The sequence below is a fragment of the Sminthopsis crassicaudata genome, chromosome 5, assembly GCF_048593235.1.
Source record: "Sminthopsis crassicaudata isolate SCR6 chromosome 5, ASM4859323v1, whole genome shotgun sequence".
NCBI lineage: Eukaryota > Metazoa > Chordata > Mammalia > Dasyuromorphia > Dasyuridae > Sminthopsis > Sminthopsis crassicaudata.
In genome coordinates, this window is record NC_133621.1 from 241,558,881 (window position 1) to 241,583,534 (window position 24,654).

Genomic DNA, 24,654 nt, shown 5'->3' on the forward strand with positions numbered 1-24,654 from the left:
TATTTAAAATATAGAGAATTAACTCAAATGTATAAGAATTCAAGCCATTCTCCAATTGACAAATGGTCAAAGGACATGAAAAAATTTTCAGATGAAGAAATTATAACTATTTCTAATCATATAAAAAGATGCTCTAAATCACTAGTGATCAGAAAAATACTAATTAAGACAATGTCAAGGTGTCACTACACACTGCTCACATTGTCTAGATGACAGGAAAATATAAGGGAAAATTGGGACACTAATACGTTGTTGGTGAAGATGTCACCTGATTCAACCATTATAGGGAACAATTTTTAACTACACCCTAAAGATTATTAAATTGTGCATACCCTTTCATCCAGCAGTGTCTCTACTGGGCTTGTATCCCAAAGAGATCATAAAGGAGGGAAAGGGACTTACTTGTGCAAAAATGTTTGTGGCAGCCCTTTTTTGTAGTGTCAAGGACCTGGAAACTGAGTGGAGACCCATCAGTTAAATAATAGCTGAATAAGTTATGGTATATTAATGTTATGAAATATAACTGTTCTGTAAGAAATGATCAATAGATGATTTCAGAGAGACATGAATTGATGCTAAGTGAAGTGTGCAGAACCAGGAGACCATTACAGCAACAGCAAAACTATACTAGAATCAATTCTGGTGGACATAGCTCTTTTGAACAATGAGATGATTCAGGACAGTTCCAATGAACTTGTAATAAAGAGAGTCATCTGTACCCAGAGAGAGCACTGTGGGGACAGACTGTGGACCACAACATGGTATTTTCACTCTTGTTGTTGTTGTTTGCTTGCATTTTGTTTTCTTTCTCATTTTTTCCCTTTTGATCTGATTTTTCTTGTGCCACATATTTGTGGAAATATGTACAGAAAAAATTGTATGTTTAATTTAAATTGGATTACTTGCCTCTAAAGGAAACAGTGAAGGGAAGGGAGGCAAAAAATTGTATCACAAGATTTTGCAAAGGTGAATGTTGAAAATTATCCATACATATGTTGAAAATAAAAAAGCTTTAATAAAAAATGTCTTTTCTGATTCTCCTTCAGACTAGTGACCTTTCCTCTGAAATTAGGTGGCACAGTGGTTGAGTTGGAAGAGAGGTCATGAGATTCCTTTTTCTGAGTTCAAATCTGGCCTCACACGGTTACTGGGTATGTGAGCAAATCATTTGGCCTTCTTTGCCTCAGTTTCCTCATCTGTAAAATGAGCTGGAGAAGGAAATGCCAAACCAAGCCAGTAGCTTTGCCAAGAAAATCCTAAATGGGGTCCCAAAATGTCCTACATGACTGAACAGTGATTGAGTACTATCTTATTTGTACATAGCTATTTGGATGTGGTCTCCCTAATAAGAATAAGAATTCTTTGAGACCAGGGACTATTTTTGCTGTGCTGTGCAGAGTGCCTCACACAACAAATTATTGTTGGTTTAACTGGATTTGACACAGATAAGTGAAACAAATTGAACATAAATGATTAGCTTCTCTATACCATTATTTTCAAATTTTAGTAAATTGAAGTATATTACAGTAGATGGAACTTCCTCTATAACATTCAGAGCCAGTGATTATCCAGTTTCTATTGAAGACCTCCAGTGAAAGGTAATTCACTAATTTCTGAGGCAAGCCATTTAGAAACAAATTTTTTTATTAAAGGTTTTTATTTTTCAAAACATATGCATAGATAATTCTGCAACATAAATCCCTTGCACAACCTTGTGTTCAAGTTTCTCCCTCCCCACTTTTTGCACCTCCTTCCCCTAGATGGCAAGTAGTCCAATATAATATGGGGTTTTTTTTTGAAAATAAAATATGTTGAACATGGTAGAAATATATGTTAAATCCAATATATGCATACATTTTATACAACACTTATCTTGTTTTACAGGAAAAAGCAAATCAAACCAGAAAAGAAAATGATGAAGAAAATAAAATGCAAGCAAACAACAACAGAAAGAATGAAAATGCTCTGTTGTAAACCACACTCAGTTTCCACAGTCCTCTCTCTTTTGATCACAAGACCACTGGAACTGACCTGAATCATCTCATTATTGAAGAGACACTGTCCATCAGAATTGATCATTGTATGATATTGCTATTGTCCTGTACAATGATCTCCTGGTTCTGCTCATTTCACTTAGCATCAGTTTATGCAAGTTTCTCCAGATCTCTCTGAAATCTTCCTGCTTATCATTTCTTATAGAAGAATAATATTTCATAACATTCATATACCATAGTTTACTCAACCATTCTCCAACTAATGGACATTTGAAACAATTTTAAATGTTAGTATTCCTCTTAATGAAAACTACCACTACTATTATTCCTACTACCAATAATAACTAATATATCTATTTGTCCTATTTATATCCTCACTGACTATGCAAAATGTCTCAACTTTTTTTTCCCCACATTGCTATAATGTAAATATCAAAAGAGAGAAATGATATTTCTCCCCTTAGATTTTTCTTTTCAGGATAAATATCCTAAATATTTTTAATTCCAAACATTTTAATGGATTCTAATTTGCTATTGTCTAGTTGAAATGATGAGTTTATTAGGCATGATTTTTCAGGTTTCTTTCAAACTCAAAATCTAGTAATTTTATTATTCTCATTCTAATCCATTTACAGGCCATTACTTCCCAAACAAATTGTGAAGATGATTGCTCCCAAACATTTTTCATTAACAGGGTGTGAAGAGTCATTGACCCTTACAGAAGTGTACATTCATAATAATAATTATTATTATTATTTACCTAATAATACCTAATATATACCTAATAATTTTATAGCAACTTACATATATCACAAACTATAGTGATTATGACACATAATCTCTAATTACATTAATAGATCAAAGAATTACAGTGTTATGTTATTCTTGTCTGGGCTGTAACCGATTACTTTTTTGTCCCCTCATACAACCTTGATAAACATTTGTTGTTTAACCCTGTTAGTTTGCCATTTTATCCTCCAAGAAGTGAACATCAGCTTCAAAGGTGGAGATTTTGTTGTGTTTCAGATTACTCAGGAATGTTAAGACAATTTCATACATGAAAATGTTTAACTAATCCCTAGGAAACTTCACTTTCATATTTCTTTGAACAAGGAATTGTTCACTGACCCTGGTCTTTTTCTTGTTCTTTAAGATTACACACTAAAAAGAAGTTATTCTATTGAACCCTGATAATTTTCATCACACTTTTCTCCAAACTGCCATGAGACTTATATTATACACAATGATTATTACATATTTATAAAAGCTGTTTAGCTTATGTGATAAATGTAGTCAGTTGATACTTTAAACTTTAAAAAAATATTAAGTCAAGATGAACACTATGCAATTATATATAAAAAAACAACAAATAACTGAGAATCAGATGCCAAAAAAATAAAAGTTTCTGTCCTTAATAATTCTAGTTTCTAAATACAATCCTATAAAAAAGGGGAAAAAACTATAAAAATTACTTAGTTGTCTTAAATTTTTTTAACTTTATGCAAGTTAAAAAATACCAAAAGTTAGCAATCAAGATCATTACACATTATTTTAATTCATATATATTATGTAGGATGCTAATAATTACTTTAAGTATATCATGAAAAATACCCAATTTAACTTAGAATTTATTTTCCCAAAAGAAAACCATGAAAAACAATCTAAGAGCATGTCAAAAAAAAACAGATGCCTATAAATTGACACAGACTCAAGTATGTGTGTGTTGGGGTAGGGAAAGTGCCAAGGAAGAAGAGGAGAGATCAAGGAAAATAACAATGTGTGTATAAGGGGCTGTGAATTTTTATTACCTGAGCAGTAAGCAACTCCTCACACTTGCGAGCTTGTTTTTCAATGGCAGAGACATATTGTTTTTCAATAGATTCTTCTTGCTGCTTAACTGTAGTCTGTAGTAATGCCTGAAAACAAGGAAAAAAGGGGAATTTGAACAGAGAAGACAAAGTCCCCTGTTGGTATGAGAAAAATGTGACACACTGAAAATTCACTTCAATATTTGTGCATATCAGAAATCTTAGATTTAGGGCATAATAGACAGACATTTTAATGTCTTGCAGCACATCACACATAACACTCTTTTAACTTTCTTGGCTATAAATGTTCTTGGAGCCAGGATTATAATTTTTTGGCTCACATACCTTCTTCACACATCTTCTCTTTAGAAAAACTAAGTCATAGAGGAAGATAAAGAGGGTAACCAGTTCTGTAAAATATAAATTCAGGTTTGTGGGGACCACACAGGATGAGAAACATATGAAAGCTGCTAAAAAAAAAAATCCAGACATATTTCACTGGCTGACAAAACTCCACATCCTCTCGGCACGCTGTAATATCCCATGGGCCAAGCATGATCTTCAAGACCACAAATCAAATAAAAGCAGATGGAAACTCTGAGCAATTTTAAACATAAAAACTCTACTCCCCAGGAAATTCACACCCCTGATCTTAAGACATAAAAATCAAAGAGCACAAGCCAAGGACCTCAAGAAACTATTCATAAAAGAAATAATAAAATCAAGGACATCAGACAAATGAGATCTAGCAGTGTAAAGGTTAAAGTATCAATATGTTATATTAAAATCAACACAAAACAAAAAGAATCAATTTATCATTTCAAGATGCTGTTCCCACCTACTACCTCACTTCAGATAAAATCTTTATTATTTCTCTACCCATGTGTATTATTTGTACTTTGTTCCCGGTGTTATATTGCATAGTTTAAATACGTGTGTATATATTTGTGTGTGTGTGTTTATGTATATGTATGCATGTGTGCATGTACACACATACATGTGTATGTATTTTAATTTTAAATATGAGCTGAACATATACATGTACAAATAGAAAATAAACTTTTTTTTTAAAACCATATTTGGGGTAATAAACAACTCAATTACAAAATTAAGCTGAAACAAAAAAACATATGCCTTATAGAAAACAGCTCTCTAGCACATATGAGCAAACATGGAAAATGGGCCAAATCTTAAATAATCTCTGTTTTCACAACAGATTTGGTCAATGGGAATCAACACCACATTATGATTCACTTTAAAATGGGGGGAGGGGAAGGTAGACAATTATTTTCAGTATTTCTAAAGCAGTCTCGCAACATGTTGCAAGGCATAAACTTTCTTTTTTCAAGCTTAACTCCTTCTGACATTACTGACCTGATAATTCAGCAAGTCATTTTAAAAGTTTTAAGGGGTAGGGGGAAACATAAGAAAAACGAAACTTTGCTTAAAGATTAATTAAAGTGTAGGATATATATATATATATACATATATATGTGTGTGTGTGTGTGTGTGTGTGTGTGTGTGTGTGTGTGTACACATATATATGCGTATATATATATATATATATATATATATATATATATATATATATATATATATATATAGTGTGGGATGTATAGTGGACAAGTGGTGCTGCACCTAGAATCAGGAAGACTATCTTTTTGCATTCAAATTTGGCTTCAGACACTTACTAGCTGTATTAACCCTATTTGTCTCAGTTTCCTCAAATATAAATGAACTAGAGAAGGAAATGGCAAAACCAATTCAGTATCTTTGCCAAGAAAACTCCAAATTGGGCTGTGAAGATCAGGGAATGACTGAATAACAAAGCATTTTCACCTTTATCTAAAGGCTATCTTAATTAAGACAACTTTAATTCATTACTATCAAGGCCACTGGGCTGAAGGTCTGAGTTTAGATCCTAGTTTAGATGGTTAGCTAGGTATATGGCCCTGGGCATGTCATCTAACTACTCAATGACTCAATTTTTATCATAGATAAAAAGTAGAGGTTGTAACTCTGTGATCTCAAGGTTCCTTCTAACTCTGAGTCTATAATTCTAAAAAGAGATAGGTGGCACAGTGAAAAAAGTACTCCCTATGCAGTCAAATGACTTAGGTTCAAATCCTACTTTTCATCTTACTACTTATATGACATTGGGCACATAACTTAACCAGCTAGAAATTCATTTTCCTCATTTGTAAAGGAAGAGGGTTCAATAAAAAGAACCAAGTCTATCATAGTTGACTATTATCCAATCGTCTTCTTATTGCATACAATGTTTCCCTATTCTGCTTACTTCACTCAGTATAAGTTCATGTTAATCTTTCTAGGCCTTTCTAAAATCATCTTGTTCATAATTTTAATAGAACAATAATATTCCATTACTTTCATACACCATAATTTATTCAGATATTTCCTAACTGATGGGCAGCTATTCATTTTTTAATTTTTTGTCACCATTTAAAAAAAATTACTACAAACATTTTTGCACAAGTGGATTATTTTCCCTCTTTTATGATTTCTTTGAGATACAGGCCTAGCAATGACATTGATGGATCAGGGAGTATGCAATTTAATAACCTTTGGGCATACTTCCAAGAATGGTTGGATCTTTTCACAACTCCATCAACAATGCATTAGTATCCAACTGTTATGGGCCAGAACTCTGATACAAGGATTCTTACAAGGTGTTAAGTCGGTGGAATTGATAAATACAATGGTTATCTAGTTTAGCATGGTGCTTAATAGTTCTCTAGTTCAGTATCTGTAAGTGTACTTAATGTAGTTCTACAAGATTGACACCTATAATAATGGAGCCAGCAAGGATTGGACGAGAGTCATTCCACCTTCAGTCAGACTCTTGGTGGCTCTCCAGGGGGGATGGAAAGGCAGACTTGGAGCCAAAGCCAGAGAAGACAAGTGGACTGGAGGCTGAAGTAGAAGCCCTTGAACTCAGATTCATTCCATCTTCATCAGCCTCATGGTAATTGGCCTGGCCTCCTGCACTTCCCCCATTGAAACCAATACTCTGAAAGGTCCCCAAAAAGCTAGCCCAGGCCCCAGTCAAGGAAACTCAATTGTAAAGGAGATAATAAAGGATTTAGACTTTTAATGCCCTGCTATTCTTGTGGTGATTACTCAACTGAAAAGAAGGCTGCCCCAAAATATAATATTCTTCTCTAAAATGCAATATTCTCTGGGAGCAGGTTTTTTTTTTTTTTTTTTTTTTCATTTCAGTAATTACAAGTGCAGTCAGGGATTAAAGTCCAAATTCTTTATTGTCTCCTTCAAAGTCTTTTCTCCTTCCTTGGGCCTGGTTAGCCTTCTTAGAAGCCTATCTCTCTCTTGGTTCTGAAAGCTCCTGCCACTAGTCCTTTGCCTCTGCCAGCTTCTGTCTCTAGCTCCCTCCGAATATCTCCGAATCCAAAGGATTGTGCATCAGCCTCTAGCCAGCACAAAGGTGGAAGATGGAATGAATCTGTCCCTACCTTTGAGAGCTTCTAGTGCACTTGTCCTTTCTGGCCCTGACAACTCCTCATATGTTCCACAATGAGTATACACCAATCATTATATTACTAGGAAACCATTATTTGTTGTAGGATTAAATCAATGCTAAATTAGATTTAACTACAGTCTCCTCAATTCCACTTACTTAGCACCTTGTAAGAATCCTAACATCTCCCAATTTCCTTTGTTTTTAGAAGATAGGTGGTTATGATCTCCCTAACTTCTCAAGGAGGTGAGAACCCCAAAAAAGAAGGTGATCACACCCTCTCTGACTGCTCAAGAAAGGAGATGAAAACATCAAAGGAAATGGGAAATCAAATCAGATTAGTGGGTTTCTGATGGGGCTCACTTATACATAAATCCATCAACATGGGAGGTATTACATATATTTACATAAATTACATAAGCACATAGCAATATAACAAAGGCTAGAAGTGATATAACAAATAACATGAATCAACATGAGGAATTATCCATCTCCATAAGTCCTAGAAATAGTCCAAAAGGAATCTATTGTCTATTAGTTCATGTGCCAGGAATCCAATAATTCCTGAAAGTTTTGAAGTCCTGCAATAGTTTCATCAACAATTTTTTATCTCAAGTAATACAATGATTCCTGCTGGTTTTCAAGTTCTGTAACAGTTTTATCTTGTGTTAGGGAATCCAATGATTCCTCCAGATTTTGTTCCTAGGTCTTCTCCTTTGTTTCAAGATTGTTCTCTTTTTGTGTTTCTCTCCAGGTGCTCGTTGGCACCCATCTGATTCCTTGTCCATCTGTAAAGATACAAGCAAACCCTTTCTCCCAAGCAGTTAACCTATCTAGTCCCTTCTATTTACCACTTTCTAAATCTCTTCTCATCACCTGGAAATTACATTAGAGCTGTTTGCACTGGACACTGCTCTTCTATTGGGTTAAAAAGCCTGTGTTCTCCCCAATTATAATACCTTTCTGCCATCTGATTGCTTTTCTGCTGATTGATCATGTAATCCTTTTCTCTCATCTGATTTCTTTTTTGGGCTGATTGATCATATCAGAGTATTAAAGCTTTTAAAGGTGTAACCTTGGCTGCCATCATGCCCCACCTGTCTTGATTTAGGTCTCAGAGCTGGACCCAACTTCTCATTTCCCTGGGTCAGTCTATGTTCTGAGGTGCAGTGGAAGCCCTTGTGGCATTTTGGACATAGGATTTTAAGTCTTCTATCACTCTGTCTTCTCATTCTATCTCCATAACTACATTGTGCTCAGACGTCCTATTTTTCCACATTGAAAATATTGACGACTCTCTCTAGAAGTCCCTTGCCAAAAGGGACTCTGTCTTCCCATGTTCATCATAGTCTGGATATAATAAGCATTTGTGCCCACTATGACACAGTGTCTTATGATCTCCTCTAAAGGAGCATCTTTGTGTAGTCCCCATATAATTCTTCTGCAAACCTCATTGGCCTTTTACTTAGCCAGTTGTCTGATCATTATTTTTGTAGCTGCATTTTCTCCAATTTGCTGTTTGCAAATGTCCTACAAAATCAGCAAAGGTTTCACCTCGATCTTTCCCTGGAAGGGAACCCCAAGCTTCTGTTGCAGCAGGAGCAATACTCTGCATACTGACCTTCACTTGCTAGTTGGTCAAAACTGATCTGTTAACTCCAATTAACTTATTGTATTGGGCTTGAATCCTACATAATTCATGATACTCCAAAAGCCACAACAAGTTTTGTACAGGTTCTAAACATGTCCTTGCTATGGATTTCCAATCACTGGGAGTTAGGATTTAAAAATCCAAATTATCTAGTAACATCTTAACATAAGATGATGTAGCCCCATTAAAGAATGCAACCTTTTTTCAAATCCTTAATTTTTTTCCAAATCAAAAGGAGTATCTTCTCCTTTTTTGACCTGAAGAATCAAGCTCTTCAATCACAGGGTATGCATTTATTTTTAAATCAGATATATCCTGTCCTTCATTTTTTGCTTTAACCAGTACCTTTTGTAATCTTGTCAAAGGCTACTTCATAGGTAGTATTGATTGTCACTGCCTCTCCCCCTCCTCCTCATCCCTCTATCCATGAAGGGTTAATTGAGGGGGGTAGGTCAGGGGATGTGGAATGACCTAATTTCTCCTGCTGTGAAATTGTACTTCAAGTCATTCTTATCTAATTCTTCATCCTTTTCACCTAGTTTATTTAGATCCTCCCCTCCTGCTCTTTCTTCTTTTTCCTTATTCTAGTACTTATATAATTTCCTAAAGCCAGTTGTATTAAATTATATGTATTAAGTGTGTCTTTGGAAATTGAGTCAGGTCCATTTTCATTGCAGAATTGACATAGTTGCTCTCCTACTAATTTCCATTCCTCTAGATCCAAGTATTTTTCCATAGAGAACCAAGGAGATGTGTACTGTACAGTTCCTAAAAGTTTATTGATCTGCTCCCAAATTATAATCAAACTTTGGCTTTTCATAAATCTGACAATGCTCTCTAAACATTTTCCTTGAATTAGAAAAGAAGGCTTTCTAATCATCTGTCCCATTTTAGCTGAAGTACTACTTTAGCCCTTTAACAAAGTTTCCTTGTGCATTTTTGTACTCACCCTAATTTCTGGGTTGAGGAGACTTTTCCACCTAAATCAGGATCAGAGATTTTTCCACTGAAATCAGGATCGTGTCTGTCCAATGTTCGGCGCCAAAATGTAATATTCTTCTGTAAAATGCAACATTTTTCTGGGAGCAGGCTTCTTTTCAGTTCAGTAATCACAAGTGCAACCAGGGATTATTGTCTTTATTGTCTATTGTCTTTATTGTCTCCTTAAAGTCTTGTCTCCTTCCTAGTTAGCTTTCTTAGAGGCCTATTTCCCTCTACTAGTCCTTTGCTGCAGAGGCTTCTGCTCCCTCCCAATGTCTCTGAATACAAAGGATTGTGCTTCAGTCTCTACACAGAGGTGGAAGATGGAATGAATATGTCTCCGCCTCTGAGAGCTTCTAGTGAACTTGTCCTTTCTGGCCCTGACAGCTCCTCAAATGTTCCACACTGAGTATATACGCATCATTTTATTATTAGGAAACTATTATTTGTTGTAGGATTAAATCAATACTAAACTGGATTTAACCACTGTCTCCTCAATTCCACTTACTTAAGCACCTTGTAAGAATTCTAATACCAAAGACCTGCAGAAAACCATCAAGAAAACTACACCTAAGTTTTCCCCCAGCCCCTCCAACATTTATCATCTTTTTATCCTTAGCAAATCTGCTAAGTATGATACCTTATGTAAGGTACTTCAGAGTTGTTTTAATTTGCATATCTCTAATCAATAGTAATTTAGAGTATTTTTTCACATGACTATAAATGGCTTATTATCTTTAACTGAAAATTGCTCATATACTTTGACCAATTATCAGTTGGGAAAAGATTTGTATACTTATAAATTTGTATCAATTTTCTATATATTTTAGAAATGGGGAATATCAGAAACACTGGCAAATTTTCCCTTCTAATCTTGGTTGCATTGGTTTTGTCTATGCAAAATCTTTTTAATTTAATGTAATCAAAATTATCGATTTTATATTTCATAGTGTTCTCTAGGTCTTCTTTGCCCATAAAGTCCTCCCTTCTACAAAAATCTGCTATGTAAACTATCCTTTGCTGTCCTAATTTGCTTATAGTATCATTATTCATGCCCAAATCATGTACCTATTTTGACCTTATTTTGGTATAGGAACTCACATGTAAGTCTGTCAAGTTTCTAACATTACTTTCTAGGGTTTTCAGAAAAATTTTTCAATGAGTGAGTTCACAACCCAGAAACTGGAGGTTTTGGATATTACTATAGTCATTGATTGTCATGTGTATCTGACCTATTCCAGTAACCTACCATCTTATTAGCCAGTATCAGATGGTTTGATGATTGTTGCTTATTAAGAGTTTTAGCTTTGGTACTGGTAGACTACCATCCTTTGCATTTTTTTTTCATTCTTTCTCTTAATATTCTTGATCTTTCCTTTTGAATTCTGATGAATTTTGTTACAATTTCTTTCTAGGTCTGTACAACAGGTTTTTGTCAGCTTGACATTTGGCATTAACCAAGTGAATAATGCTTGAATCCTATTCTCATCAGAACTGGCTCAAAGAAGAAATAATATAATGTTCATTTGGGTGGAGAATTGGTCATCCATATAATAAACTAAAAAAAAAGAAAAATTTAGGGATCTCCACTTAGACACTAAATAGATAATGAAAATCAAAGTCAACATCAATAAAACTGAACTTTTTAAATTTTTAAATTAATTTTATAATTATAACATTTTTTGACAGTACATATGTATAGGCAATTTTTTACAACATTATCCCATGTACTTCCTTCTGTTCGGAATTTTCCCCTCCTTCCCTCCATTCCCTCCCCTAAATGGCAGACATTCCCAAACATATTAAATATGTTATAGTATATCCTAGACACAATATATATGTGCAGAACCGAATTTTGTTGTTGTTGTTGTTGTTTTAAAGGAAGAATTGGATTCAGAAGGTAAAAATAACCTGGGAAAAAAAACAAAAACTGCAGACAGTTTACACTCATTTCCCAGTGTTGCTTTCTCTGGGTGTAGCTGATTTTGTCCATCATTGATCAATTGGAACTGAATTAGATCTTTTCTATGCTGAAGATATCCACTCCCATCAGAATACATCCTCATACAGTATTGCTGTTGAAGTGTATGATGATCTCCTAGTTCTGCTCATTTCACTAAGCATCAGTTGATGTAAGTCTCTCCAAGCCTCTCTGTATTCATCCTGATGGTTATTTCTTACAGAACAATAATATTCCACATAACATTCATATACCATAATTTACCCAACCATTCTCCAATTGATGGGCATCCATTCATTTTCCATTTTCTAACAACTACAAAAAGGGCTGCCACAAACATTTTGGCACATACAGGTCCCTTTCCCTTCTTTAGTATTTCCTTGGGATATAAGCACAGTAGTAGCACTGCTGGATCAAAGGGTATGCAAATTTTGATAACGTTTTGGGCATAATTCCAGACTGCTCTCCAGAATGGTTAAAGTCTTTCACAACTAAACCAACAATGTATCAGTGTCCCAGTTTTCCCACAGTCCCTCCAACATTCATCGTTATTTGTTCCTGTCATCTTAGCCAATCTGACAGGTGTGTAATGATATCTCAGAGTTGTCTTAATTTGCATTTCTCTGATCAATAGTGATTTGGAACACTCTTTCATATGAGTGGAAATAGTTTCAATTTCATCATCTGAAAATTGTCTGTTCATATCCTTTGACCATTTATCAATTGGAGAATGGCTTGATTTCTTATAAATTAGAGTCAATTCTCTGTATATTTTGGAGATGAGGCCTTAAATCAGAACCTTTAACTGTAAAAATGTTTTCCCAATTTGTTACTTCCCTTCTAATCTTGTTTGCATTAGTTTTGTTTGTACAAAAGCTTCTTAATTTGATGTAATCAAAATTTTCTATTTATGATCAATAATGATCTCTAGTTCTCCTTTGGTCACAAATTTCTTCCTCCTCTACAAGTCTGAGAGGTAAACTATCCTATGTTCCTCCTGTTTTCTTTTGATTTAGAACATAAGGTGGTCATGACCTCCCTGACTTCTCAAGGAGGTGAGAACCCAAAAAAAAGAAGGTGATCATGCCTTCCCTGACAACTCAAAAAAAGTATGAAAACACCATAAAAAGGAGGTGGTCAAGCCCTCCCTGATCTCAGGAAGGGAGATGAAAACACCAAAGGAAATGAGAAATCAAATCACATTAGTGGATTTCTGAAGGGGCTCACTCTTAAAACATATATACATAAATCCATCAATATGGGAGATATTACACATAATTACATAAGCACATAGTAATATAACACAGGCTAGTAGTGATGTAACAAATAACATAAATCAACATGAGGAATTATACATGTCCATGTCCATAAGTCCTAGAAATAGTCCAAAAGGAATCTATTGTCCATTAGTTCATGTGCCAGGAATCCAATAAATCCAATAATTTGAAGTCCTGCAATAGTCTCATCTTGTGTTAGGGAATCCAATGATTCTTGCTGGTTTTCAAGTCCTGCAACAGTCTTATCTTGTGTTAGGGAATCCAATCATTCCTCTACATTTTGTTCTTAGGTCTTCTTTGTTTCCAGATTGTATTCTTTTTCTGTCTCTCTCTGATGGACAAGGTGAATACAGCTCATTGGCACCCATTTGATTCCTTCTCCATCTGTAGAAATACATGCAAACCCTTTCTCCCAAGCAGTTAACCTATCTACTTCCCTTCTATTTACCACTTTCTAGATCTCTCCACATCTGGCAATTACATTGGAGCTGCTCATTATATTGGACATATGGTTTTTATTAATTTGATTATTAATATGGTCAATTATATTAATAGTTTTCCTAATATTAAACCAGCCCTGCATTCCTGGTACAAATCCCACTTGGTCATAGTGTATTATCCTGGGGATGATTTTCTGAAGTCTTTTTGCTAATATCTTATTTAAGATTTTAGCATCCATATTCATTAAGGAGATTGGTCTATAATTTTCTTTCTCAGTTTTCGATCTACCTGGTTTAGGTATCAGTACCATGTCTGTGTCATAGAAGGAATTTGGTAGGACTCCTTCAATCCCTAATTTTTCAAATAGTTTACATAGCATTGGAGTTAGTTGTTCTTTAAATGTTTGGTAGAATTCACCTGTAAATCCATCTGGTCCTGGGGACTTTTTCTTAGGAAGTTGGTTAATAGCTTGGTCTATTTCTTTTTCTGAGATGGGACTATTTAGACTACTTACTTCTTCCTCTGTTAATCTGGGCAAGCTATATTTTTGAAGGTATTCTTCCATTTCATTTAAGTTATCGAATTTATCGGCATAAAGTTGAGCAAAGTACCTCCTAACTATTGTTCTAATTTCCTCTTCATTAGTGATGAGTTCACCTTTTTCATTTTCAAGATTAACAATTTGCTTTTTCTCTTTCATTTTTTTAATCAGGTTTACTAAAGGTTTGTCTATTTTGTTGGTTTTTTCATAGAACCAACTCTTAGTTTTATTAATTAATTCAATAGTTTTTTTACTTTCAATTTTATTAATCTCACCTTTTATTTTTTGAATTTCAAGTTTTGTGTTTGTCTGGGGGTTTTTAATTTGTTCCTTTTCTAGCAATTTTCGTTGTAAGCCCAATTCGTTGGCCCTCTCTTTCTCTATTTTATGCAAGTAGGCCTGTAGAGAGATAAAACTTCCCCTTATTACTGCTTTGGCTGTATCCCACACATTTTGGTATGATGTCTCATTATTGTCATTTTCTTGGGTGAAGTTATTTTAATTATGTCTATGATTTGCCGTTTTACCCAATCATTCTTTAGTATAAGATTATTTAGTTTCCAATTATTTTTTGGTCTATTTTCCCCTGGCTTTTTACTAAATGTTATTTTGATTGCATTATGGTCTGAAAAGGATGTATTTACTATTTCTGCCTTACTGCATTTGATTTTGAGGTTTTTATGCCCTAGTAAATGATCAATTTTTGTATAGGTTCCATGAACTGCTGAGAAGAAAGTATACTCCTTTCTGTCTCCATTTAGCTTTTGCCAAAGATCTATCATATCAAACTTTTCTAGTATTCTATTTACCTCTTTGACTTCTTTCTCATTTATTTTGTGGTTTGATTTATCTAATTCTGAGAGTGCAAGGTTGAGATCTCCCACTATTATAGTTTTGCTATGTATTTCCTCTTGCAGCTCTCTTAATTTCTCTTTTAAGAATTTAGATGCTGCACCACTTGGTGCATATATGTTTAATATTGATACTGCTTCATTATTGATGCTGCCATTTAGCAGGATATAATGCCCTTCCTTATCTCTTTTAATTAGATCAATTTTTGTTTTTGCTTGATCTGAGATGAGGATGGATACTCCTGCTTTTTTGGTTTTGCCTGAAGCATAATAGATTCTGCTCCACTGGTTAGCTTTCTTAAAGGCCTATCTCTCTCCTTGGTTCCAAGAGCCCTTGCCACTAGTCCTTTGTCTCTTCCAACTTCTGCCTTTAGCTTCCTCTGAATCCAAACCCTCCAGCCAGCACAAAGGTGGAATATAGAATGAATCTGACTCCGTCTCCAAGAGTGGGCTTGTGGGTTTCTGTAGGCTTGATGGAGCTCCTCCTTATATATGCTCTCTTAAAGGTGTGAACTCTAATAAGTACTAGCTACATAATCATTGCCTTTATTAATTCCAATGACTTAGCACCTTGTTTAAAGTTCTGGCCCATAACACATTAAAAAAAAAAACAAACAAACAAACAAAAAAAACTGATGGTGTCTGAATAAAGATTGATATATGCTTTTTTTCTGGGAGGAAAGTAAATAGTACAGTGGTACAGAGGTACAATGGCCCTCTAGTCAGAAGGATTTGAGTTCAAATCCTGTATCAGACACTTAACACTTTCAACCTATGTGACCCTGGGCAAGCCACTTAAATCCAATTGCCTCTCAATAAAAACAAAACAAAACAGAACAAATTTAAAGCAGTAATCATCAAAATGATCTACAATTGCACTGCCTCTTTCATGTGTGTGTGTGTGTGTGTGTGTGTGTGCGTGTGTGTGCGCGCAAGTGCATGTGTGTGTGTGTGCGCGCGCATGTGTGTGTGCATGTGTGTGTACTTTTTTCCTTTTTTTTTTTTTTTTGGCTAATCTATAAATATTTTGCATAACCTCACATGTATAATTAATATTAAATTGCTTAACATATCAAAAAAGTATAGATGAAAGAAAATAATTTGGAACTCTATTATTTTAAATGTTAAATTTTCTTATTAATTGTTAATTAATTAATTTAAATTAATTTTTTAATTTTGTTTTATATGCAATAGGAAAAAAAAAGCAAGAGTAAATGTAAAAAAATGTGACAATTCCAAGACAATGCAGATAATATAAAATACTTGGCAGTCTACTTGCCAAGACAAACTCATGTACTATATGAACATAATGACAAAAGATTTTTCACACAAATAAAGTTGTATCTAAATAACTAGAATACTAGTAAAAATGACAATCTTACCTAAATTAATTTATTCAGTAGCATACCAAGAAAATTATCAAGATTATTTTATATAGCTAGAAAAAGTCATATAACAAAATTTATCTAGGAGAAAAGATGTCAAGAATATAAAGGGAATCAATTAAAAAAAAAAAAAGTGAAGGTACAGTATGGCCCAGGTATAACAAAGTTCAAATAAATTGTATTATAAAGCAATAATGGGGCAGCTGTACAACATAGTGGATAGAGCTCAGGCCTTGGAGTTGGGAGGACCTGACTTCAAATCCAGGCTCAGACACATAACATGTACTATCTGTGTGACCCTGCAATTGCTTCTCAAAAAAAAAAAAATCCCAAAATCTAAATTAGTAATCATCAAAATAATCTGGCATGCTGGGAATCAAGATGGCGGAGAAGGCACATGTGACTTTCTAAGTAAGCTCCCCTCATAACCTCATTAATAATTTTTAAAATCAACCCCCAAAATAGCACTTGACTAGTAAAATTCACGAAGATTGCAAGTACACAATTTATCAGCTGAAGATAATCTGGAAGATTGTCAGAAAAAATTTGTCCAGATCAGCGGGAACAGACCAGCACAAGCAAGGATAGAACTGGGAGTTGGGGTGGCCTCCATCTTTGGAAGATTTACAGAGAGCTCTGTGCCATAGGCTGACTGTTTTCCTTTGTTTGCGGAGTAGTGGACCAGCAGAGAAATTAGAGCCAAAGGTAGAGGGTACTCCGAAGGACATCAGAGCCTAACAAGATCTGGCTGTGTCCACCCAGGACCGGAAGAGACTCAGTACAGATCATAACACAGCTTTGCAGTGGCATTCTGCAGCTAGGGGGCTTTCTAGGTGGGCAGTCACAAATCTGTATGACAGGGGGCACAGCCCAGGGCAGCCTCTAATTTGCACAGTGGGGGGCTCAGCCTGGAACACTGGAATTTCCCCAGCTCAACTAAGCTCCTCAGGCAGAGACACTTCCGGTACCATGAGGGATAAGCAGGCTTTTGCAGGGAACAGTGATACTTTCACTGCTTGTTAATTCTCACAAGAGAGCCTTAAAGGGCACTTCCACAGCTCGGCCTGTGATACCCAGGCCTAGTCACTTTAGGTGTGGAGCTTCTCCCAGAGCACTCCCACAGCTCAGCCACTCTTTGCAGACTATTGGCAGGACAGCTACTGTCCATATACCTATCCCTGCTCTGCAAAGGAAGCTGGTAACCTCCTTGTCCTAAAAGCAGACCTGAAAGGCTTTAAAAAAAGTGAGTAAAAAAAAAATCAAAAGGATGATCTTTTATCAGAAAGAAAGCAGGTTTTCAACCCCCAGGAGATTAATAGCAGACAGTCTCCAGACAATACCCCAAAGGGGGATGCAACCTGGTCCCTAACACAAAAGGCTCTCCTAGAAGAAACTATAAAAAATCTTAAAAAAGAAGTAGAAGAAAAATGGGGAAAGGAAAGAAAAGCTATGAAAGAGAGCAAAAACTTCCTGAAATATTAATTAGAAAAAGTAAAGAACTCCCAAGAAATGCAAAGAAACAGAATTAGTGAACTGGAAAAGGTAAAGAACTCCCAGGAAAACATGATTTGTGAATTGGAAAAGATAAAGAACCCCCAAGAAAGTAGGATTTGTGAATTGGAAAAAGAAAAAAAAAACTCGGGTTAAAAAAAAAATCAGAACTGAACAAATAGAAATGAATGATTCATTGAGACATCAAGAATCAGTCAAGCAAAATCAAAAAAACTGAAAAACTATTAAAAAAAAGTTAAATATCTACTTGGAAAAACAACAGACTTGGAAAATGGATCTAGGAGAGAGAAACTGAGGATCATTGGACTTCCTGAAAATTATGATGAAAAAGAGTCTAGATACTATTTTACAGGAAATCATCAAAGAGAACTGCTCAGATGTAATAGACTCAGAAGGTAAAATAGGCATTGAAAGAATTCATCAAACAACTTCTGAAAAAGACCTTCCAAGGAATATTGTGGCTAAATTTCAGAACTATCAATCTAAGGAAAAATATTACAAGCAGCCAGAAAAAAAAACAATTCAAATACCGAGGATCCTCAATAAGGATCACTCAAGATCTAACTGCTTCCATATTAAAAGAACCAAGGGCCTGGAATCTGATATTCTGAAAGGCAAAACGGTAAAAAGAGTTCTTGAGAATGGTATTTCTCTTGTAGATATACATAAAGACTAGATATATAATTTGATTTTACTGATATAACATAAAAAAGGGAAGCAGAACTGGAAAGGAGATAGTGTTAGAAAAAGGCAAAAGGAGAGATAAAAAGAGGGAAACTACATCCCATAAAGAGGCAAACAAAACCTATCATATATGAGGGAATTTAGAGAGGGGGAGGAACATTGTGTAAATCTTACTGTCATCAAATTTGGCTCAAAGAGAAAATAATTGACATATTTGTTTTACAGAGAAACTTCTCATACCCCATTAAAAAGTGTGGGAAATGGGAAAAGGAAAAGAGTAATAAGGGAAGGGTACAAGAAAGGGAAAGGGATTCAAAGGGGGGAGGAAGAGATCATAAAGAGGGAGAGCAGCATGATTCAAATGGTGCCCATAAGTTTAATACTGGGAAAGGGGATAAGGTGGGGGGCAAGAAAAAGAAAAGCATAATCTGGGGATAAGAAGATGGCAAGAAATGCAGAATTAGTCATTTTAAGGGTAAATGTGAATGGGATGAACTCTCCCATAAAGGAGAGACAGCACACTGGATCAAAAGTCCACATGGTAATTTGATTTTACTGATAAAAAAAAAAGGGGGGGGGAGTAGTAAAGGGAAGGGGGTAGTATCAGAAAAAGGGGAAGGAGTGATAAAAAGAGGGAAACTACATCCCAGGAAGAGGCATAGAAAATATACCATATCTGAGGAAATTTAGAGAGGGGGAGAAACATTTTATGAATCTTACTCTCATCAGAAAAGGCTCAAAGAGTAAATAATTGACATATTTGTTTTTCAGAGAATTCTCTCTCACTTCATTAAAAGGGATGGGGAGGAAAAGGGAAAAGTAAAAGGGGAATAAAGGAAGGGTACAAGAAAGGGGAAGGGACTTAAAAGGAGTGATATTAAAAAGGGAGGGCTGACCATCAAAAGTGGGGTCTATAAATTAAATACTGGGGAAGGGGTTCATGGGGAAGAAGAGGGAAAAAAGCATAACCAGGTGATAATATGATGGCAGGAAATACAGAATTAGTAATTTTAACAGTAAATGTGAATGGGATGAACTCTGCCATTAAATGGAGGTGGATAGCAGACTGGATCAAAAGTCAGAACCCTATAATATGTTGTTTACAGGAAACACATTTAAAACAGGGAGATACATAGAGAGTAAAGGTAAAAGGCTGGAGCAGAATCTATTATGCTTCAGGTGAAGTCAAAAAAGCAGGGATAGTTATCCTTTTCTCAGATCAAGCAAAAGAAAAAATTGATCTAATTAAAAGAGATAAGGAAGGAAACTATAAATTGAATGATGACAGAAAGGAGTATACTTTCTTCCAGCAGTTCATGGAACCTATACAAAAATCGACCATGTATTAGGACATAAAGACCTCAAAATTAAATAAAGGAAGGCAGAAATAGTAAATGCTTTCTTTTCAGATCACAATGCAATAAAAACTACATTCAACAAAAAGTTAGGGGTAAATAGACCAAAAAGTAATTGGAAATTAATCTCATCTTAAAGAATGATGGGTGAAACAGCAAATTATAGACACAATTAATAATTTCACTCAAGATAATGACAACGATGAGGCATCATACCAAAATTTGTGGGATGCAGCTAAAGCGGTAAAAAAAAGGAAATTTTATATCTTTAGAGGCCTACTTGAAGAAAATAGAGAAAGAGATTATCAATGAAGCTTGCAACTTAAAAATCTAGAAAAAGACCAAATTAACCCCCCCAATTAAATACTAAACTTGAAATTCTAAAAAGGAGAAATTAATATTGAAAGCAAAAAAAAAAAACAACATTGAATCTATACATAATATGAAAAAACAATAAAATAGATAAACCTTCAGTAAACCTAATTAGAAAAAAAGAAAAAGGAAAATCAAATTCTTAGTCTTAAAAATGAAAAGGGAGAACTTTCCACCAATGAAGAGGAAATTAGAGCAATAATAAGGAGTTACTTTGCCCAACTTTATGCCAATAAATTTGATAACCTAAGTGAAATGGATGACTACCTCCAAAAATATAGGCTTCCCAGATTGACAGAGGAGGAAATATATTGCTTAAATAGTCCCATTTCAGAAAAAGAATTAGAACAAGCTATTAATGGACTCCCCCAGGACCAGATGGATTTATAGGGAATGAAGGAGTCCTACCAAATTCCTTTTATGACAAAGACATGGTACTGATACCTAAACAGGTAGGTTGAAAACAGAGAAACAAAGTTATAGACCAATCTCCCTAATGAATAATATTGCTAAAATCTTAAATAAGATATTAGCAAAAGGACTACAGAAAATCATCTCCAGGAAAATACACCATGTCAAGTAGGATTTATACCAGGAATGCAGGGCTGGTTTAATATTAGGAAAACTATTAATATAATTGACCATATTAATAATCAAATTAATAAGAACCATATGATCATCTCAATAGATGCAGAAAAAGCATTTGACAAAATCCAACATCCATTCCTACTAAAAACTAAAAAATATAGAGAGCTTGAAATTTACTAAACTACTCCTCTATCTTCCCAGAATGCTTTTCTCTTTCTTTTTTAAAATATCTTTTGAGATTCATGCCAAGTAGTGGTATTGTTAAGTCAAAGGACAGGCATGATTTTCTAGCCTTTGACCTAACAATACCCCTACTTTTTGATCATTTATCAAATGGAGAATGGCTCTTATTTTTCATAAATTTGACTCAGTTTATTTTGACAAATAAGGTCTTAACAGAGAAACTTGCTCAAAATCCTTTTCACACTACTGACAACTGTAGTTCCCCCATTTATCCTATTTTGTTACTGACCACTTCTTCCTCCAATATACCCTTTCTTCTATCTATCTCCTTCCCATATCCCATTCCCTTCCTATTTTCATGTACCTGTGTTGAGTGGATATGTTATTTCCTCTTTTAGACAATTCTGATAAAAGTAAGGTTCACCCACTCTCCCTCTCTCTTCATCTTCCTTTCCAATATAAAAGCTTGTTCTTGCCAAAGGAGTGCATTTTTAAAGAAAAATGGATGATGTCATAGAAGAATATGCTGTCTTTTGTGTTTTTTATAAATTACAGAAAAGATCAAATTCAGTCTTTTTCTGTCTAAGCAGGCAGAAATGAAAAGGCCTGCAGACACTGTGAGTTCAATCCTTGGAATTTGGGGGAGTAGTGCTGATGGATTTGGTCCCAATGCTCTTGAGACAACCAGGAGAGCAGTAGTCATATAAAATCTTAAGGATATTGAATTTAAAATTCAGAGATTTGTCCTTTGTTTTTTTCTTAATTAGACTCAAGAAAGGTCATGTGCAGGCTAGTTAAAAATCTCGGTACCTTGGGGCAGCTAGATGGCACAGTGGATAGAATACCAGTCCTGAAGTCAGGAGGACCTGAATTCAAATCTGGCCTCAGACATTTAATACTTCCTAGGTGTGTGACCTTGGGCAAGTCACTTAACTCCAATTGCCTCAGCTAAAAAAAAAAAAAATCTCAGTACCTTAAGATTTCATGGATTCTCAGATTTTTCTATGGGTTTGTATTATAGTACAAGGATATTTTATATTCCAAAAATGTCAATTATAGGTATATGTCTAAACATAGAAAATCAGTGTAGTCTAGCTATATATAGCTATATCTAGATATAAAGTGCTTTTGAGTCTGAGGAAGCCAAAACAATCTTCAGAAGAGAAGAAAAAGTTCCTTCTGGTCTTGTTGTTAAGGGATTCTAGTAATACAAGAGTTGCTACCTCAAATACCACAAAGTTTTCCCAGTGAAAATTCCTTATTGTGCCACTGGCAATAAATTAAAATTAAACCATTTCTAAAATTAAGTACAGTAATAGGCTCTTTATGCCTCATATCCAGTTGCTTCGATATTTTGTAAAATTGCCATAAGGATAGGCCATTCTCCTCAGATGCTGTAACACTGCTTCTTAGGATGGAAAAAGAACTATTTTTCCCCACTTATTTGTTCATAATATCCCATATAAAAGTCCCAAGTCAACCAGACATGCTATCATTTTTTTTTAATTCTAAAATCACAAAATATGTAAAGAAACTAGCAGAAATACAAAACTGTATGCTCTTTCAAAGAGGTCAGTGTACTTTGTGGAATAGATTCCTGAAATAGAACTCCAAAGAGTGGAACTGACTTTTTAGTTTTTTATGAATGCATGTGTTTCAGCATGATATGACATTTCTGTTTTGTTTTCTTTTTTCTCTATATGGGGAGATTATTCCTATCTTCTACTAGAATGGAAGGGATTTTATAGGATCACAAAATCATATTTCTAGAGTTAAAAGGGATCTACAAGGCCAGGGAGCCCAACTCTCATTTTACTGACAGGGAAATGAGGCTCAAAAAAGTTAAAGTGCTCACCCACAATCACAAATGTAATGTTATAGGTAGAATTTTAATGCATATGCTTTAATCACTAATTAAATATTTTAAATATTTCAAAGTTATTACTAAATATTACAACAGCCCTTCAATTTCCATTTAAAATTTAAAATCCAGGAAGGCCTTGGCTCAAGTCTTGCTTCTGACACATACTAGCTATATGACCCTGGGCAAAATACTTGACATCTCAGTATTCTAGGTAATTATAAAATTCAGGAAACCTGTCAAACTTTATTGATAGAGAATTTCCAGAAGTTGTCTATGCCAATGAAATTACTGAGTCTAACCTTATTTTTATCTCTATTCTATGACATAGTATAATAGATATATTTGTTAAAATGGGAGGCATCTTTGTTCCTCTACTTTTACATATTATAGGATCAAAGATGTAACTATTCTTGTAGTTTGTTTCTTCCTCATTATTTTTTCTCTTATTTGTCAACTCTTCTTAATTTGGAAATAAGGGGAGGAAAAGTGATATTTAATATGTTGATTGTAGAGAATAGCTAATTCATTCACAATTGATTCTAGTACATTATTGCTGTTACAATGTACAACGTTTTCTTTATTTTATTCACGTTAGCATTTAGACATAAAATTTCCTAAAAACTACTTTGGGTGCAACCCCTAAGTTTTGTTATGTTAACTAATTATTGTCATGATGAAATTGTAATTTGATGAAATTATCAATTGTTTCTATAATTTTATATTTCACCTACTCTTTAAAGTTAATTTCCAATTAATTTTTAATCTATTTTTCTATGGACCTTTACTAAATATAATTTTTACTTTTTCATGATCTGAACAGGATGCATTGAATATTTCTTCCTTTCGACAATTTGATTGTGAAGTTATTAATGCCTTAAAACATGGTCAGTTTTTAATGTGAGTGCATTGTATCAATGAGAAAGTAATATATTTCTTTCTATCCCCATTCAGTTTTCTCTAGGATCTATCATATCTAACTTGTCTAAAATTCTATTCACCATCTTAATTTCTTTCCTGTTTATTTATTAGTTAGATTTATCTAGTTCTGTGATGAGAAAGTTGAGGTCCTCTCTCCTTAGTATTTCCTATTTTCTCCTGTAATTCATTTAACTTATCCATTAAAAATGTAGACTCTATGGCATATATGTTTACTATTGTTTACATATATTATGTGTATATATATATATATATGTACATATATATATATATAAATATTAAATATATTAATATTACTTTGTTATCTATGGCACTTTATGGCACTTTTCAGTAACATGTAGTTTACTTTCTTTTCTGTTTCAATTATATCTACTTTTGCTTTGTCTAAGGTCATGATTGCGACCCCTGCTTTTTTTTTTTTTTTTTTTTTTTTTTTTTTTAACTTCAGTTGAAGGATAATACTCTTTTATCTTTTCTCTCTGTGTCTCTCTGCTTCAAATCTGTTGATAAAAGACATGTTCTAGAGTTTGGTTTTCAATCCAATCTGTTTCTTTTTTTTTTTTTTTCTATTTTTTTTTAATTTTTTATTTTATTTTATAATTATAACATTTTTTGACAGTACATATGCATGGGTAATTTTTTATAACATTATCCCTTGCACTTACTTCTATTCAGATTTTTTCCCTTCCTCCCCCAACCCCCTCCCCCAGATGGCAAGCAGTCTTATATATGTTAAATATATTACAGTATAATTTAGATACAATATATGTGTGTA

At 34.3% G+C, this 24,654-nt stretch overlaps 1 protein-coding gene across 9 annotated transcripts in view; it reads right to left on the bottom strand.

The window, feature by feature from the left end:
• Positions 1-24,654, bottom strand: part of CCDC91 (coiled-coil domain containing 91) — a 533,266-nt gene that overhangs the window by 220,527 nt on the left and 288,085 nt on the right. For all 9 annotated transcript variants that reach the window (XM_074270657.1, XM_074270661.1, XM_074270658.1 and 6 more), the window contains exon 8: positions 3,803-3,910. In XM_074270657.1, the coding sequence (XP_074126758.1) occupies positions 3,803-3,910 (108 nt within the window). The remainder of the gene's footprint in view (positions 1-3,802; positions 3,911-24,654) is intronic.